Raw genomic sequence first — 19,588 nt, 5'->3', positions numbered from 1 at the left:
ACTGGGGTGTCTGCACGTGGAGCAAAGGCATAAACAGGGCCCATTATCTCTGAGTTAGAGGCTTCAGGCTCCACAGCACCGTCATCTGTGTAACTCTGGTTACCCAGCCAGCGTGTACCAAACTGACTGCACAACAGAACCAAGTTGCTTTCTTAAAAATACCAGTTAATGTCGACCCAGGCAGGGTGTTTAATCTTCGAAGTGTCTTCCCCTGCCCATCCCATGCTCACAGCAGCCCCGCACGACGTTCCAGGGAACAGGGCAGGGGCCACCACCCTCTCACACATGAGTTCATGTGACACTTGGCCCTCACTCCCCAGTCACTTTGCTCCTCTGAACTAAAGGGACACCATCTGGCTGGGTCTGTCCACTCCCCCGTCCACTCACTCAACAAATATTTATCAAGAGCCTGGCACGTGCCTGGCCAAAGTCACCGGGGCCAGGGCAGCATCGGGGCGGGGCGGGGGGGCGGGGAGGCAGGGATGAATGCTCCACCCTCAAGAAAACAAGTAAGTACATATGATCATTTACTCTTGTGGGGATTAGAAACCGTGTTTGCAAAGCACTGGCTCCTGGTGGCCCCTCGGCAAAGGTAATTATTATGACTAGGCAGGTTTCCAGGCCCCACCTGCCGGAAGAGTGACAGAAAGGTTCAGGGACCAGTGGGAGGCCCCCAGTCCAGGCCTCGCCTCCCAGCCCAGCGCCCGCAAGCCCGGCCTGAGAATGGCTTACAGGTCACACCTTACGCCCACGTCCCACCCAGAGCCGCTCCGTGGACCCTCGGTGGGGACAGGGGGGTCCCTCAGTGAAGCACTTCCCGAGGCCCACGCGCGGCACTGGCGGGACTGGCTGTGATGCGGGGTCGCGAGAGCGGCCCTGACTCTCGTCTGCCGTGAGTGTGACTCATCTCACCCTCGAGCACACCCCACAATGAAGGAACACCCAGCTCACGGCAGGAGGACGAGGGCCAGAGCCCGCATCCCTGCTTGCTCCCCAAGCACTCGGCCCAAACCATCCAGGGGCTCGGGTGCCCTAAACGCGGACCCTCGGGTCGTCCTCAGCCCAGCACGACCTGGAAGGGGACCCCACAGGGACCCCAGAGGCTCGGGCGTGGCTGGCCCCTGAGCTGACCGGGAGGGACATAGGGTTATTCCGGACGCAGTCACTCTGTGTGGGGGGGCGGGGGCGGGGGAGAGGGTTGGCCCCTCAGGCCACCAGGGCTGTCCCTCGGGGCCCCTTCTCTAGCCACGAGGTCTCTCTGCTTCCCCCTCCCCCACCGTGCAGTGAGACCACGGGGCTGGGCAGCCCAGATGTCCATCTCCCAGGCGAGGAGTCCAGAAACAACAGCCTCTGGGTCTCCTTGCCCACAAAAGCTCTCCCGAAGGGCCCGGGGTGACCTCTCCAGGACAGGACGGAGGCATCCGGTTTCCGGCTGCAAGCTCTCCGGGCGGGCGGCGCACACAGCCTGTGCGGGCACTGCTCTAAGGGCCCACGGGCCTTAACTCATGACCCGCCCACCCAGCCTCGGCTGTCCCCATTTCACAACCTAAATGGGAAACCCGACACCCCAGCCTTCTCCCCGGCACTTGAGGGGCCCCTCTGACGAGCCCCCTGCAGCACCCCACCCCCGGCCCCCCATGACTCCTTCTCTGGCCTCTCCTCCTCCCCCCACCTCCGGGTACGGCCTGGCTCTGGCTCCAGAAAGTACACAGCCCTGTTCTCTGCACAAGGTCAAATGCCAAATATGTTCTCTTAATATTCCAGCCCAAGCCAAGTCTGCGCGGACTTCAGGGTTTGCAGGCAGCTGGGAGTTTTCCATACGCGATGAGTCTGCCCTGCTGGCACCAGAGCTCAAGACACATCATCCGATTTACCGGCAGGGCAGCGGCTACCAGAGGGAGGGGTTCACGGCGCTATTCACACCAGATGCTCTGCGTGCCAGGTGGGCCCTGCCAGTAACGAGACTGTGAACAATGCAGCGAGAGCCGTCGTGTCATGGGCCAGTTCACGTTTCCCTCTGCTCCACTAGCACCAGGAAAAGATAACAAAGTTGATGGATTTGCGTGCGACAGTGTATGTTAGATGGAGCATAAAACAACCAGACTTTTACTTAAATCATGAGAAAAAGACTTTAAAAAAATGCATACTGGAACACTTTTCATCTCCTGGAAAGAGGAGAAAGTAAAGTGCTAGGAAAACAACGGGGATTGTACTCAGCCAGTGGAGCAGGAACGGGATGGAGAGAACGGAGCCGTGAGCCAGCGGGAGGCGGCTGTGGCCCCGTGGGGTATGAGGGGACCTTCTCCTCCTTGACTGTGAGTGTCTTTGCTAAACAGACTATTCTTGAACCCCACGGAGGGGAAACCTCTGGGGAGCCGATGTGTTCCCTCTCTCTGTCTGGATCTAGAGAGAGCCGGGGAGAGGACTGACAGGGACCCACTCACAGGACAGCCAACGTGCTGGTCGCTTTTCCCCAAGAGCAGCCTGCGATCCCCGGCAGCAGGCGCACCAGGGGGAGCGTATTAAACACACCGACTCCTGGGCGCCCACCCTGCTGGGCTCCCAGCCTGGGCTCCGCAGGTGGGGCCTGGGACTCTGCATTGTAGCCCCCACCCAGGTGATCCGGAGGCACTGAGGTCCTAGGGCCTCTGCTGTAGGTGCAGCATCGTCCCCTCCTCAGAGCAGGACGCTGGAACCGCAATTTCTTGTTTTAAAAAAGCTATGAGAGTCACGGGAGAATCCTCAAGCCTCATTGCAGGGGCCCTTACGTGATTCGGGGGCCGCGTTCTGGCACGACAAGAACATTTTGGCAGGAGTGTCTCAGTCCTCAAAGCTCAACAAAGAGCCGCCTGCACCCCCTGCTTCAGGGCCCCCGGGGCTGCAGACAGGACCGGCGGCCCCTCCTCCACCCAGAGCCCAGAGCCCGCTCTGCACAGCCGGCCTTGAGCTGCCAGAAAGGCAAGGATGAACCACGGCCCAGTCACCCCCCCACCATGTGTTTAGATCTCTGTTCCTTGACCTTCAAAGACTCTGTCTCCTCAGTTTCTCTCCCACTCTCGCCCCTCCCCGTCCACCCACCCCGCACAGGCCCCGCCTCTCCCTCTGCACCTGCCGCAGGTGCAGAGCCAGGCCCGGGGCTCCTTCTGCCCATCCCCCCTCCCCCTCCCTCCAGCGCGAACTGTCTCCGGGAGTCCTGACCCGCACCTGTCCTGTCCAACGTCTCCTCCTGCATCTTCCACGGGCTCCTCACGTAACCGCAAACTGTCCCCCTCATTCCCTGCCCCTTAAGCGTGGCCTTTCCCCTGAAGTCTTTCTCCTAGCTGACGGTGCCTCGTGACCCCCATCACCCCCACCACAAGGAATTTTAAAAATGCATATTCCTGGGCCGTGCCGCAGAACTACTAAATCTGAGTCAGATCTTCCAAAACGTTGCAGTCGGTGTATCTCAAGCTCTCCAGGCTTTTATAATAACCAAGCGGGGTCAGGAGTCACTGGTCCACGGGCCTCGCTCATGCAGGAGATGCTGATCCAAGCCTTTGGAAACAGCTTGGAGCTGGAGCCGTAAGTCTGGGAACGATTTACGTAGAAAGTGAATGAAAAGCTGCAGGAGTAGCTGAGCTCACCGAGGGAGAGAGCAGAAACTGAGACGGGCAGGACAGAGCCCTGGTACAAAGTTCCCCTAGACGCGGGAAAAGAAGCTAGAGGGCACAGGGGAAATGGGAAGAGAGGCAGCAGGAGACCAAAGAATAGCTGTGTCCCAAAGCCACAGTTTTGGTGAAAGTTTTGCAAAGGGGCCTCTGACCACAGAAAACGCCGCCATGAGGAGGAGGAAGGGGCGGGTCCAGATCACGACACTCGTGTTGGTTGGTCCCGGCCCGTCAGCCAACGTGGGTTTTGCTTGGCTGTTTGTGTGAGGGGGTGTCTAACACCCTTGGCCGTCCGGTCGGTGGCCCGCCATGTCCCAGGGAAGCTACGACTTCGTGGCATGCACAGAACGGGAGTTGGACTGTGGCTCCTGAGGTCCAGGGGCAAAGGTCAGGGCACAGTCAAGCCTGAAAGACCCCAGAGGAGTCTTCTGGGTGGGGCCGTTCCAAAGATCCCAAGACGAGACACAGGAGTGTCACCGAGGAAACAAGAACCAGTGAGACCGGGGGCACCCTCGAGAAGGGCCCTGAGATCTTCAGGGCGTCCCCAAACCCACAGCTCCAGGAGCCACCAGGGACGCCTGTACCTGGGGACCTCACGTGCTGGGGTACCTGCTGCCTGCACGACCCAAGTCCAAGGCCCTCCTGGAAGGAAGGGGCATGGCCATTGGATGCACCACGCCAAGGGCAGTCTGTCCCCTCGGCCCCACAACACAGTGGCCCTAGAGAGGCCCCAGGACGAAGCCACCAGCCCAGGGAACGGGAGCAAGGTGCCAAGGAGAGGGCAGACGGACCCAGCAGAGGCAATGCAGACCCTTCCTCAGAAAGATGAAAGTTAAAATATTAGACTTGCATATACACATGCATCCACCAGAGGAAGTTCAGGGGCAGAGCTGGCAGAAGAGGCAAGCGCATCTGTGTGTCTGTATATGTGTATCTGGGGGTGTGTCCGTGTATGTTTTTGCGTGCGTGTCTGTGTCTATGTGTGCATCTGTGTACGTGTGTGTCTCTGTGTCTGTATCTGTGTATATATGTGTGTGTCGTGTGTGTGTGTGTGTCTGTCTGTGTGAGTACGTCTGTATGTGTCTATGTGTGTGTGCGTCTGTGTACATGTGTGTATGTGTCTCTGTGTATATGTGTGTCTGTGTACACACGTGTTTCTGTGTCGGTGTATATGTGTGTGTCTGTGTATGTATATGTGTGTCTCTGTGTCTGCGTATATGTGTATGTGTGTGTGTGTCTGTGTCTTTGTACATATATGCGTGTCTCTGTTTCTGTGTATATGTGCGTGCCTGTATGTGTCTGTGTACATGTATGTGTGTCTCTGTGTCTGTGTGTATGTGTGTAGGTATGTGTGTGTGTGTCTGTGTGTGTTTAGGACGGAGGAAACCCTCCATCTTCCGAGCGTGCTTCCTTAATTTACTGTTACCGCCCAACCCGTGGCTTGAGAGGGGCGGCAGCTGCCTTAGCAACTGGAACCCCCTTCAAGCCCCCATGCTCTCCTGTGCGGCCCGCATTCCTAGTATGAGGTCTCCCGAGTCCTGACTGCCCCCCATTGCCCTCCCTGCACTGTGTAGCCTCGCCCTCATTGGGGAAGACGTTAGAGCGACCAGCGGGGCAGCCTGGACGGGCCTGGGCTGGTGCTGCCGGTACTGTACCCTTTATCCAGAGCAGCTTTACTGGTACAATTTACGCACCAGGAAACCCGCCCGTTGTGAGCATATGACCTGCGATCTTCAGTAAAAGTCCAGAGTTGTGCAAACATCACCTCCGCCTAGTTTCAGAACTCATCCACCACTCTGTGGAGTGTTTTAAAGACCACGGCCCCTCGCCTCCAGCCCGGAGGGCATCCAGGGACACCCTGCTCTCCAGCCCGGAGGGGTGGGACCAGCGGCCCTCGGTCACCCAGCGCGCCCACCTGTACAGCCCCTGGTGGCCCTTCTCATCCTCCCGGACTCGAGGTGAGGGGCCGTCTCTGGGGCTAGGATGACAGCCCCCGCCTCGGTGCCTTGGGCCAGAGCTGACCCAAAGCATCACTGGCTTCCAAACGCCCCGGATTGTTTTTCTAAGTGCGCAGCCACAGGGTTCTGGGGAGGACGGGGTGGGGCGGGGGGGGGGGTGGTGACACTCGGAGCAGAAGTAGCACCATTGGAAGAGGCTCCTGCTTTGCTAGGGGCCCTTTGGGACACCCCTCTTGTATTTCTTTTGACACGGCAAAGAGGTCCTGCCTGTTAAGAGACAAGGTCACGCCTCAGCAGGCCGCGTGGATTGGGCCGGTGCTCTGGTTGCCGTGTCATCACTAGGCCTGAGGGCCGGCTCCGGAGCCTGACCCCACGTGCAACCCAGGCTCACTGTGACAACCGGGCGACGGCCGTGAAGTCTAAACGGGCATTGGACGGACTGCCTGACGGGGCCAAAAAAAAATGTCAAAGGCCAAAAAGCAGAAGAACTGACTCTCCCGTGACATCACAAGAAGTCGGCGACAGCAGAAGGCGGCCCGGTTCCCTCCTGCTTCTTCCAGAAACTATCACCAGACAGTCCCGTGTCACCAGAGGAAGCAGCCAATGACGGCGGAAGATGTGCTTTTTGGGGGTCACGTGAGAAGCTTTGGTGTCCTGGCAGGGGAGAGGAGAGGGGCAGGGCTTCCCCCCAAGCCTGCAGCCGAGGCATCCTGGGGCGTCCGGCTCTGCCAGCTGCATTCCAAGGCTCTCCTCCCATGCCCAGACGGCGCAAAGGCCTTTGTGATGACTTCACGCTCAGCCCAAAGTAAACACCCTCCACACTTTTTCCATGGACACATTCTAACCCGACACTGCCAGCACCGGCCTCCCCACCAACCAGATGGAAAGCCGCCTTTCCCAAGAACGAAAACCTTTCTAACTAAATAGTACATCTCGGCTGCAAAAGCAAACTTTCCTAAAAGCTTCCTAGAAATTACTTCCCGTGCACTGATCCCACATGTCACCTGAGCAAACGTCACCAGCGGAACGAAGGCCCTGGAAACAAACACGATGGAGGATCCACAAGGCACACTCGCTCCCGCAAACACCTGCCCTGCAAGGCTGCAGGTGTGCTGAGCACCCCCAGGCCGCCGCCCAGAGCTCACACTCACGTGTGCCCTGCTCACAACCACCCGACTGCAACAGTATCTGTCAAAGCAGGCTGACGTAAGACAGGTGCCCGTCTCAACAAAGAGCCAGAGCCCTCGGGATCCAAGCTCGGCTGGCTTTTGACCCATCGAACACGTTCCAGCTTGAATCCGCGCACGCCAAGCTCAGGCCTCCGCCGACTCGGAAAGGCAGACGCAACAGTGCACTTACCAGGTTGGAGTTGGTGGCGTTGGAGTCGTCCTCTGGAAAGGGAATATAGATCGCTAAGGCCACACAGTTGGCAAAAATAGTCAGTAAAATAATGATTTCAAATGGCCTGGGAAGGGAGTTAAGGAAGTTAATGCCACGGAAGCACCAGTGAGACAAACATACACAGATAGATGTTTCAAAACGGAATCAAAGATTCGTCGAATCTTGTTTAAACAATACATTCCAAGCCCCTTGTATCCTGAAAAGGAACATATGCCTTGTTAAGTGCTTCTAATGGGCCCCGCCAAAATTTTCCCTAATATGTCAAACGCAGTGGAGGCCAGGCGCGTGCCAGAGTAAACACAGGTTTCTAAAACTTTTTTCCCTTCTTTTATTTATTTAGATTTGCCCTGGACTTCATTTTCCCTCATGTGTGCTCAGGGCTGCTTTGAAAGATTGAGGCCTGCTCCAGCCAGGGCTCGCCACCCCCAGCGGCCCGCACCGGGGCCCGACAGAGCTTGGCGGGGGAGAGGGGGGCCCCCTGGGATTCAAGGCAGAGACTCGACTCGAAGACGTTTCAATGACATCTGGAGATAGGATTTTCAATCTTTTAACTTTAAATTTCGAGTCTGTTTTTTCTTCCTCCTTATTCTCTGCTTGCAAAGAGCCGGAAGGTGGCCAGGGGCTCCGGACGCCCAGGAGCACGGCAGCGTGTGTCGTGCACGCAGGGGACGGCAGCTCCACGCAGGGGCCCAGAGCCTCTTCAGTCTGCGGAGGCCCTGCCTGCGATGAGGTGGCCTGTGTCCCAGGGCCTCCTGACTTGCCCGCGGGTTGTGCCGGGCGCTGGAGGGGATAAGCCAAGGTTCGCCTCCCCCCCCAACAATCAGGGAGGTCCTTGTGCCAGGATTTTCTGCACCAAAATATCAGGGCAGACATATTCTCGAGAGAAAAATGAGCGACTGTGATAACAGCCCTTCCACCCTGCAACCTGAATTAAAGGCCAGAGAAGGGGGCTTCAGAGGAAGGGCCCGGTTCATGCCCTTCCAGCCCCAGTTCCCCACCTCCCAACACGGCCACGTTTCCACCCTAGTCTGTGGAGCCTCACAGGAGGAGGTAGAGAAGGAGGATGGCCATTCCTGGAGACAGGGACCACCTCCATCTCCAGGGAAACCTGCACTCACAAAGCTAACGAATCCTGAAACAGGAAGAGGCCTTGGAGATGGTCTGGTCCAAACTCCCAAGGCCCAGACAGCCTGAGGAACGTTCCCGAGACCCACATCAGGCACTGACCAGCCAGGACCAGAACCCATACCTGTGCCCACCGAGTCCACTGTCCACTCCTCTGGCACGGACGGCCCCAGACCTGTGTCATCAGGGCAGCTCGGGGCCTGGAAGGAAGCGGTGATTCTCCAGTCCAGGGCCTCCCGGCTACAGATGCCCTCGGCCCCAAGGGCAGAGCTAGGGGTCCACTCACCCAGCGTGCCCCACAGGCACTGCCGTTGTCTGCGTGTGCCTTGGTGTCCAGAAGACAGCCTGCAGTACACTGCCCAGCCCCCCAGCTGGACAGACACAGAAAATAAAACCACCTGTCTCAGACCCGAGCTGGCCAACAGCAGAGCCAGGTCCGAACCAGAGCTTCTGACTCAACTTTTCCAACAGGCCGTGCTGCCCCTTGAGCTGGCCGAGGACGCGTGGTGAAGATGGGATGCTGGCCGGGGGGACGGCCAGGAGCTGATGCTGACCGAGAGCGCGCCCCGGGCCAGGCCCTGCTCTGACCACACTACCCACACTCCGGAGGGGTGGACGGTTATCACCCCGCTTCTACACGGGGAAGCCGAGGCACAGAAAGTGAGATGTCAACTTGCCCAGAGTCACATGGCTTGGGGTAGGATGGGGTCAGACCAGAGAGTCTGGCTACGGAGTCTGAGTCGGTCAGGAACATTCTATGCTGATCCACTCCGAAGTCACCCCAAGCGTTTTTAGGAAGCTGGTTCTTTTAGACCTCCTCCCACACGGCCTCCTCCCTCCCACCCTGTCCCCACCTGCGCGGCAAAGCGACACTCAGCCCCAGGAGGGCAGCTTCGTTCCCATCACCTGGCCCTTGTGGTCACCCCCCCAGGGCAAGAGCATCTCAGCTCAACTGAGCCAGACCTCAAAGTCAGCCTGTCACCCTCCCAGGTTGGTGACGGCTAGGCCCAGGGTGTCTCCGGCTCTGTTGCTCACCCCCAATTTCAGGCTCTCCATCCATCACCTTATGGTAAATTTCGGGGCTACTGCTGGGGGAGAGAAGGTGCGAAGAAACCACTCAGGCACGAAACAACTCTGCAACGTGGAGAAGCCCACTGTGGGCTGGCCGTTCAGGCCCAGGTCGGATCCCCGTGTGTCCCAGCCGGGCTGGGTGGCATCCTCTAGACATCCTCCAGTGCGTTCTCTTCTACACTCTGGGCTCACGGGGAGCAGGCCGCGTGGACCGTGGATTTGGATTCGGGGCACCTGGATCTGAATCTCAGCTCTGCCGGTTGCCAGCGGCGTGGTGTGGGCGAGTTCAGCTCCCCCAGGCCCCCCGCCCCCTGGCCCCTCGGCCCTGACTGAGCGTCTGTGACAGCAGCCCAGCGGGGCCGCCCAAGCCCAGCCTCTCACCCGGTCACCCGGAAAGCGGACACCTCGGCCTTGGGAGCCCTGCCTGGCTCTGCAGCTGCACCGGGCTCGGGCGCCTCCTCTCAAGCGCCCTTGGACTTAAGGGCTCAGGCACTGACAGAACTAACACCTCCTTTTACCTTTCATCCATCCCCAAGACCTCTAAATCTTTCCATGCAAAGTCATAACTGAAACCCAGCCCCCCATCCTGAACCCCGGAGACGTGGCAGCCCTGCCCAAGTGGATTCTTACCAGAAAGACACCCGGCACTAAGTCCCAGGCCCTAGTCCGGCCCGTGTGACCTACGGGCACTGCGTCATCACGGGAAGTCAGGGCGCACCCACTGATGGCTGGGAGCCTTTCCATCTCCCCTCCCCACTATTCCCGGCGGGAAGGGGCCGGCGCTTGCACCCTGAGAGCCGCCCTTCCAAGCCACTTCCCCTGCAGGCCTTGCTCACGGGGTTCCGCGGACAGGGGGTCTGCGTTACACCCTCAGGCCGGCGCTCTCCACTTCAGCTGCTCCTGGAGAGCCTAGCCAGGCCTGGGCGGAGCTCAGACACCTGTGCTTTGTCCCAGCTCCCCAGGTGACGCTGATGTGCCCCAAGGCTGAGAAACACTGAGCCACGCCCGAGCGCCGACCCTCTCGTCTCTCCCGGGTCCTGCAGCCTCGAGCAGGAGGTCCCGCATCTGCGCCAGTCCCACAGCTCGGGAGGAGGAGGGGGGTCTGGGGTGCAACGCTGTCAACCCCACACATCAGTGGGTCCTGGGCAAGCTCAGCCCGGAGAGGGGATACTTGCCTACCCCTTAGGCTTGTTTTCTCAAATACTGCTTATTATATAAAAAAACAACCCCCAGGGAGCTGGTTATACAAGCAGATTCCTGGGCCCCATCCCCAGAGACTCTGACTCGAGGCTGGGTAGGGCCTAGAACTCTGCATTCAGACAGCGCCCTGGTGACAGGTGCAGCAGGTCTGAGAACCATCTGCCGGCCCCGAGCACAAAGGATACTTCCACTCGACGATGCTGATGCACGCCCTCCGGATGGGGTTCTTGAGGGTCAGGCAGAGCAGGGCACGGGGCGGGCGGGTGGCCATCGTGCTGCCCTGTTTCTTGGGCTTCCCGTACTGCTGCCGCTTCCGCTGCGTGGAGCTGACCGTGGAGATGGTGGCGTTGCCAGCGCTGCCCATCAGCTTGGCCTGCCGGGCCGCGTCAATGGCTGCCTGCCAGGACAGGGCGGCCCCAGGTGTGGGGATGTGCTCAGGTGCCAGCCCCGCGGCCGCGTTGGCATTCATGTTGGCGTGAGCCGGGCGTGGGCTCCCATAGCTGGGACCTGCAGGAGAGAACAGGGGACAGCGGTCACTGGGAGGAAGACAGGAGAGCTTGTGATGTGCTCTGGATCCCAGGCTCACAATTTTTTTTTTGAAGTCTCATTTCAACCACAATTCAAAAAGAGACACGTACCACAATGTTCACTGCAGCTCTATTTACAACAGCCAGGACGTGGAAGCAACCTAAGTGTCCATCGACAGATGAATGGATAAAGAAGATGTGGCACATATACACAATGCAATATTACTCAGCCATAAAAAGAAACGAAATTGAGTTATTTGTAGTGGGGTGGATGGACCTAGAGTCTGTCCTACAGAGTGAAGTAAGTCAGCAAGAGAAAAACAAATACTGTGTGCTAACACATATATATGGAATTTAAAAAAAAAAAAAAATGGTACTGATGAACCTACTTGCAGGGCAGGAATAAAGAGGTAGACATAGAGAATGGACGTGAGGACACGGGGTGGGAAGGGGAAGCTGGAGCCAAGTGAGAGAGTGGCATGGACATATATACACTACCAAATGTAAAATAGCTAGCTGGTGGGAAGCAGCCGCATAGCACAGGGAGATCAGCTCGGTGCTTTGTGACCCCCTAGAGAGGTGGGTTAAGGAGGGTGGGAGGGAGGCTCCAGAGGGAGGGGATATGGGGACATATGTATGCATGTGGCTGATTCGCTTTGCTGTACAACAGAAACTAACACAGTGTTGTGAAGCAATTTTGCTCCAATAAAGATCTATTAAAAACAATGTCCTATTTCAAACCATTGCAGGAGCCAGGGAGGCGGCACAGGGAAACGTCAGTGTGTGATGCTGGGAATCTGCTCTGGTCCTAGTTCAGTCTAGGTCAGCTGTGTGACCTTGGATACATCACACCCCTCATTTTAGGTGAACAAGACACGAGATGTATTGCATTACAACCTTTACGGACCTCAGAAACAGTGAGTGGAGGATGTAGAAAAAGACAAATATGCAATGCAACACGTGTCAATTAAAATACGTACTTGTAAGAACACATACAAACAAAGTAGAAGGGAATGGTTGTTTATGGAAGGTGAGGCGGAAAATGAGAATAGGCGCATGGGGACAGGAAAGAAGAATGAATGAATGAGAGCCACTGCATGAATCAATACTAACAAACGGACAATGAACTGAAGGGTATAATTTACTCAAATCTCTGCACCTAAGTTCCAAAAAATAAAAGTCAGTCTGATAAATGAAGGGGTGGACCCAAGCAAGGTCACATCCAGGTACCTCAAACCCATGTGGCGATGGGAGTTGTTGGATAGGAGGGCGGGGTGCTGTGATGGTTTTGAATCAGGAGCTCCTCTGACATGCTCCCATCGAGAAATAGGATCTATGAGCCCTCCTGCTGACAAAGGGTTGGCCTCTTGTGACCGTTTTGACTGGTAAAGTTTAGCGGAGGTGACAGCAGAGATCACTTCCAAGGCTAGGTCGAAAACTCGCAACACCAGCCCTGGGCCGCCATGCTGTGAGGAAGCCCGGCCAGCCAACGTGGGGTTGGGGGATGGGCATCCCAGCCAGCCCCCAGCTGCTCCAGCCACCGCCTGCAACCCCACGACGACACCCCAAGCCAGAACAGCCCAGCGAGACCTTCCTGAACTCCCGACCCGCAGAAACCGGGAGACAGCACGGTGTTTGCTGCAGAAAGCCACTTGTCTTCGGTGACTCATTACGCAGCGTTTGGTATCTGGCAAAGGGCACTGTGTGTAGTGGGGGTGACCAGAAAGAAGGAAACCTGGGTAGGAACCGGTGAAATCCACCATAGAAGCATCTGCATGGCTCTGGTCTAAAGGCAACAGAAGCCTCCAAGACTGTCCCTATGACACGGCGCATGTCTGGTGGGTTCTCCCCCATCTGCTTGGCGGGCACCTCACCCCAGAATCCTACAAGGCTTACCAAGGGATCAGCTCAGCCTGGGCCCCAGATTAAACACGTGACCTTGAGACTGGCCGGCTGGGCAGGTGCCACAGGGTCAGGAGATGCCACAGAGAGTGGGGTGATTACTGTGGGCCGAGAGCCTGGCATCTGGAGGCCACTTCAGTCGCCTGGGAGACTGTGGCTGGAGCCCACCCAGTGGCACGAATGTCACCTGCAAGCCTCCCCCACCACCACGATGACCCTCTTCTCTGCTTCGTGTACACAAGGCTCCTCCAGGGAAGCTGCTGGCCCAGGACACACTGCCTCGTGGGGCCCTTCTCTCTCCTCCCTGCCACGCGCTGGGTCCAGATGAACACTTGGTGCCTCTCCCAGCCCCCTCCCCCCAGCGCACATCCCGGGCTCGTCCTTCTAGGTTAGACCTTCAAGGCAACTTCTGCTGCTGGTGTGACCCCTCAGCCCCGCCGCCGGCCCTGTCCACGATGGGGGCCGGTGCAGAGACGAGCCACGACTCAGCTTAGCCTCAGAACCCAGACACACTCCCTCCTAGAAACGGGCTCTGAAAACCACCGGGCACCTGCATCCAGCCACACCTGATGCCCGCCTCACCCTGAGCTTCCCAGTTTTATTCCTTAGCTAACTAGCTTAAGCTAGCTTGAACTGGACTTCTATCCCTTGCAACGGAAAGAGAACGAATACACTTGCTCGCACCTGCCTGGGCGGTCATTCCTCCCAGCTTCCAAAGTCTATGCCCCTTCCATCGTCACACCAGTGACACACGGTAAGTTTCCAGTTTTATGCCAACTGACCGACGTGACCACCAAAACGCTGTACCTCAAGGATTCTGGGACTTTTCTGAGCACGAGAGAAAGGTGACAGATTCATGATGTCTGCCGGGGGCACGAGAGGGAGGGGGACGACATCACAGGTGTGCGCTTCCCACCGCACAGGACCCCAAGATGAGCACTGCGGGTCCACTTAGGTACCAGCTGCTGCCACCTCCCTGTCCGCTGACAGCCGCCTCCGGCACCGTCGCCACGTGGTCCCCGTGGCACCGGAGCCCCACCGCCACCGCTGGGCCTCGTCCTCAGTTCACGGCCTGTCCCCGACCCGACACCAGCTCCATGTCACCATCTAGGATGTCGGGAGCCGGAGGACCCAGCCCTTCCCACCGGGGGTCTCATCTGTCACGCACCTGCCGCCGTCCTCCCTGTGTGTGTCTGACGCCTAAAGCAAGCGAGACCCCGCGAGGCCGGGCCTTCGCCTTTCTTACAGGAGCCCCAAGGAAAGGACGCGAAGCCTCCAGGCGCCCGCAGCACAAGCGGCGCCGTGACAGCCAGCCAGGTGAGTGTTCCCGCCACACACGAGGGCGAGGGCGCCGTGCTCGCTGGAGGACGAGCTCCTCCTGGGGTTCACGGCCTGAGGGTGAAGGGGCTGCACTTCAGACCCCAAGAACACCCTCCGTGTCTGAGGCGATCTTCACGGGGCAGCGCCCACCACACCACCCGCCCCGGGGCCTCCGGGATGGAGGCGGATGGACAGACGTGCTGCCCTGGACCGAGCGGGTCCGGCGTGGCCTCACCGGCGAGGGCTGCGGCTCTAAGCTTGCCCGTTTGATCTGTGGGAAACCACCTTCCTTCCTAGACCCCCGGTCTGGCCACGGCCACGCTGAACAGCCTCTGTTGGAGCTCCTGGGCCGGCCGTCCTCTTCCCTCGCGTCAGGAAAGCTGCCCCGGCTCCACCCTGCCGGACTGTCCGGGTCTCCGCGGTTCTCTCCTGACACGAGGCCTCGACACCACCCCCTCCCGCAGACCCTGGCGGCCACATCCCGGCGCTCCCGGAACGCCTGGACGAAGTGTGAGACGAAGGCGGGAAGCGGCAGACAAGAGCTGACGTCGTCACCGCCAAGGCCGGGCCGGGTGCATCCCGGGGCCCCGAGGCAGCGAGACCCGGAAAGCCTGGCCTGGGGGGGCTAACTTCAGAGCCACCCGAGCCTTGGGTGATGACCTTATTTATACTGTGAGCCGTTCCCAGAGCAGTGGGGCCTCTCGGGAGAGGTCCATCTGGAGAAGCACATACGGATAAGCCCGTGGGGAAAAGTGGAATGTCAACCTCTCCCCAGCCAGAGGGCAAGAAAACAACCTTCAGTATTTCGGTCCTGGCAGCCCAAGCACTGCTGCAGCCTGTGACATAACGAAGGGCACAGTAAACACACACACACACACACACACACACACACACACACGAGAGACAGGTGTGGCCCCTCGGGCTGGCCTCCATCCAGGCTGTACCTCAAGGCCCAGCTCAACCTCTCCTATCACAAGTGGCTGTCCCCCACGCCCTGGGACGACTCCCACCCAGGCATGAGGCTCTCGGGACCCCTAGGACCCCCGTGACAAGAGGACACAGTGATCCGTGAATGGCAGGAATGGCAAAGCTCCATCTCAGGCCCCGCGCTGGCGGATCCGGAGCAGAGCTAGGGAGGAAGGGAAGCAGCTCTGCGTCTCTGGCGGCTCTGACGGCTTCGGTTAGCAGGAAGTAAGCGCCCGGCGCAAAGAGACCAATTTTCAAGTCATGAAGCTGATTCGAAGCTTGGTCCCCTGGCTGCCAGCTGAAAAGATGCCACCGTCTAAGTCTGCTCTGGCTCTGCCTTCCTGGACGATCTGCACGCGCCCAGGGCGGCGGCTCAGCAGACCAGGCTGCACACACAGGTGGGCACCCACCGCGACGCCTTCCTTGTAAGGGAGAAAGTTGACTCGCACTCGTGAAACGGCTCCGCTCCCCTGGGCAGCTCCCCAGTCGGCACACATGGGCTGCTGCTCCAATGGACCAGGACGAGGCACCGGTCGGCCTTACCACAGGCTGATCTGCCAGGGTCCAAGCCAGGAGATGAACTCAGGACTTAGGCTCCCCGGGGGCCCCTGCGAGGGAGGCGTGGCGCTGGGACCTGGAGCTGCTCTGGGATGAAATCGAGTGACTTTCTTTAATCTGCGTCCATCCATGCACCTGCCCCAGGGCCACGTCCCAGAAGAGGCCCAGTATCTGCTTGCTAAGGCTCGTGACGATGACAACGTCACGACGAGGGTGACCTGGGAAAGCGCGGGGATCAGTCCGTCGGCACCCGAGAGGACGAGCTTTCCCAGGCTCCCTGCTGACTTCTCTGCTGTGACCTCCGGGGAGCACTCCGGAGGAAGAGGCTGTGAGAAACGATGTCTATCTCCGGTGCCACTGGCCTGGTCCAGGCCACCACCCATGTCTTGCCCCGGATGCTGCAGAAGCCCTGCCATTTCCCCCGCTTCTCCTGCCCGTCCCCAGTCCAATCTCCATGCAGCAGCCAGAGTGACCTTTCAGAAATACAGGTTATGAATCAGGCCCTGTCGTGCTCCCAGTCAAATCTCTTCGCAGTCCAGACTCTGCCACGGGCTGTGAGCCTGCAGGGGCGGCCCTGCCTGCTTCTCGGAACTTCCTCTCTCTCGGCCTGGTCCAGGCACGCCTGCCGTCCTGGCCCCGTTTCACTCAGACAAGCTCAGTCCTTGTCTGCCCCAGGACCTTTGCATGTACTCGGCATGCGGTTCCCCCTGCTCCCTGCTTGGGAATTCCTTCGCCAATCCCCTCCTGACCCCACAGTGTAAACGGGCAGACCTCCAACCCCGGCGGCCAGCGTGACCCTCCCCATCTCCCTTCCACATTATCCCTCAGTAGAGAAGCCCAACCGCCTGGCACGAGAAAGGGACCCCCGGTTAGCCATGTGTGTGTAAGGGGTTCAGGGCTACAGGCCGGCTTCGTGAGCACGACCTCCCCCTTTGGCCTCAGTACATTCAGCGGTGCAGAGGGGGTGTCTCCCAGCGACCAGGCTTTGTACACACAGCACAACCTCGGCTCATTTATGGAGACGAGAAGCAATCGTGTAGCACCAAGGACATGCTTTCTCTCGGGCCGGGTGCGTCCTGAGGGCTTTGCAGATGCCCGCAGTGACCAGGGGCCTCCGTTCCCTTTAAGAGCGAAGCAGCCGACCTGAAACAGAAAGCGAGCTTTCTCTGCCCATGAAAGGCCAAATGAGCAGCCGGCAGGAGACCATTAATCTTCTCCATCTAGTGCGTTTACTGAGATAGCCGGGCGCTCACACGGGGAGCATGCCGTCTGGGCTCAGACGACAGCTGAGGCCCGGGCCATCGCAGCCGGGTGTGCTCCCCCAGGGAAGGCTGGGGTCCCGCTCAGCCCCGGGCGGACTGCCGGACCGACTAACTCAGAAGCCATCCCCCCTCCTCCTCTGCGCGCTCCTGTCCCGCAGAGGCTGGACACACTTTCCAACCTCCCCGTGGCCAGAATGACGCGGCTGTGAGGTCAGCCAGGTCAAGGCCTGACATGAAACTACGTCCGGTGGGGAGGGTGTCCGTGCCACTACTCTCGCCCTGTAGAGACAGAAAGGCTCTGGCGATGGCTTCCTGGTGCCCAGACCTCGGATAAGGTGCTGTGATCCTCAGCGCAGTACCGCCCAGATCCACTTCCTGAAGATCCCAGAGTCCCAGTCCTCTTAGCGACCCAGCTCTGCCGTGTGGTCCTAGGAGCAGTCCCGGGGCCTCGCCTACTGCCTGCTCTCCCAAACCTTCCAGTCGCTTTGTAAACCTTTAAATTCCTGTATTAAGTATTCATCCTCGTAAAACGGCTACGGCAGTGTCTGTTGTAGGTCTGAACCTTGACCAACACGGGCAGGCTACAGCAGCGCTGTCCTAAGGAACTTCTACAATGATGGAGACGCTCCATAATTCTGGGGTGTCCAACGTGGTACCCACCAGGCACTGGCTTTAAGCACTGGACAGGAGCTAGTGCAACTGAGGAACTACACTTTGAATTGTATTAATATTTAATTTCAGGTAATTTACATTTAAGTACCCTCACGTGGCTAGTAGCAACACTGTGGACGGCACACGTCTACATTTAAAGAGGAGTCGTGGGCCTCCCTGCTGGCGCAGTGGTTGGGGGTCCGCCTGCCGATGCAGGGGACGCGGGTTCGTGCCCCGGTCCGGGAAGAACCCACATGCCGCGGAGCGGCTGGGCCCGTGAGCCATGGCTGCTGAGCCTGCGTGTCTGGACCCTGTGCTCCGCAACGGGAGAGGCCACAACAGTGAGAGGCCCGTGTACCGCAAAAAAAAAAAAAAAAAAAAAAAAAAAGCAACCAGGACCTGATTCAGAGGCTGCTGGGTGGGGGATTTTCTGATCAGGAAATAACCCCTCTATGCAGAAAGACGTATTTTCAAAGCATACGGGATCCTACGAGCCAACAAACACAGAAACGAAAAGTCGTTTTTCAGGGGTTAATACTCTCGACAGACGAATAAGAAACTGCGTTTCCCAATGGGCAGATGGGGAAGCTGACGTTTGCCCCAGCCCAAGCTGGGCCCACGAGAGCCCGGGGACATCCCAGCTGAGATGCAAGCCCTCTCCCCAGACCAAGCCCCCAGAGGGTCTCCTGAGCGTGTCAACCGTGAGCTGTACGTCTGCCTCCTTCTCTTAGCTGGGCTATTACTGCACTATTTTCAACGGTCTCCTGTCGGTCCCTCCGCCCTCCTCTCCCCGCATCCTGCTACACACACGTTTCATGAGGGATGACGACTCTCAGAATGGGACCTGGACCACAGGAGTCAAAGCTGCTCTGAAACAAAGAGACAGGGAGGGACCAGGGACATCTGTGGCCGTCTCCTCAACTCAGCCCATCAGGTGCTGCCTTGAATAAACCCGCCACTTTTCTGTGCTCCATCACACCTCCATCTAATGACGGGGCAAAGGCAGAGAATCTAGAGCGCTTTGGAAGCCCAAGCCAAAGGGGAGGGCGTAAGGGGACCAGCATTCTCACCTTCCAGAGATCCCGCAAACAAAACCTGCTCTCTGCTCTCCATGGGGCAGCAAGTCCAAAGGAAAGACAAGGAACGAGAATCCAGAGAGGGACTCCCATGGAAGCAAACTGGCCTCCGTCTGCAGAGGACCCTAACCAGAAAGCCATGCCCCTGCGGTACTCAAGGTCACACTGACCTCAGAGAACAGAAGGAAGAACAGCCAGAAAGCAAACTGACAGAGTCGCTGAACCACGCCCCGCACCCAAAGGTCGTCAGCTGCCAAGAGTGAGAAAATACTTCTCCTGCTCATATCCAAGCGGGGGGAGGGGGCCCGTCGCACCCTCCTGCTATTTGAACGAAGGCACCTGTCACCACCTGGTGACGGCAAACCTAAATTACAGGACCTAGTGGAGAATTCCCTCACGTTTACTGAAAGTCAGCATTTCAGCTTTTTAAGTGTCACCGCAAAGTAGCCTTTATAGTAAAAAACAAGTAGATCCAGACCTGGCTGAGGTCAGGTACCAGCTAGAAAAAAGGGAAATCCTCCAGGTCGCCGATGTCTGGGGACAGGAAGGGTGCAGAAAACGGGATGAGGGCCACAGTGGCCCGGCAGAGCACCCGTGGGACCCAAACACCAACTCCCCCTCCTGTGCTTCGGCCGATGAAAGCCTGAGGAGTTCAGGGGCCCCTCTCCGATTCTCCCAACGAGCTGTGAGCCCCCTGCGAGCAGGAACCAGCTCTGTGGCTTCTGAAATCCTAGCACAGCAGTCCCCCAGGAGGTGCTCAAAGCACAGCGCCTGCACGGAAGTTCTCTGCAGGATTCCTGCATAGGCTTCACAGACATCTATGCAGAAGTCCACAGAGACAATGCTATTCGATTATTTAGATCAGCATGTTCGCCGTACGGTAAATGTGGTTATGTCCTTGTTAAGGGGAGGTTTGGTCCCTGT

The 19,588-nt window shown here is 58.3% G+C and overlaps 1 protein-coding gene across 1 annotated transcript in view; it reads right to left on the bottom strand.

Annotated features, from left to right (window-relative positions):
* The window catches only part of CACNA1C (calcium voltage-gated channel subunit alpha1 C), a 463,376-nt gene that overhangs the window by 404,512 nt on the left and 39,276 nt on the right, over positions 1-19,588 (bottom strand). Inside the window, exons 2-3 of the mRNA XM_065888236.1 lie at positions 10,588-10,909; positions 6,965-7,070 (exon numbers count right to left, since the gene is read on the bottom strand). Of these exons, the coding sequence (XP_065744308.1) occupies positions 6,965-7,070; positions 10,588-10,909 (428 nt within the window). The remainder of the gene's footprint in view (positions 1-6,964; positions 7,071-10,587; positions 10,910-19,588) is intronic.

This window comes from Phocoena phocoena, chromosome 11 (assembly GCF_963924675.1).
Source record: "Phocoena phocoena chromosome 11, mPhoPho1.1, whole genome shotgun sequence".
Lineage (NCBI taxonomy): Eukaryota > Metazoa > Chordata > Mammalia > Artiodactyla > Phocoenidae > Phocoena > Phocoena phocoena.
This window is presented reverse-complemented; position numbering and strand designations above follow the sequence as displayed.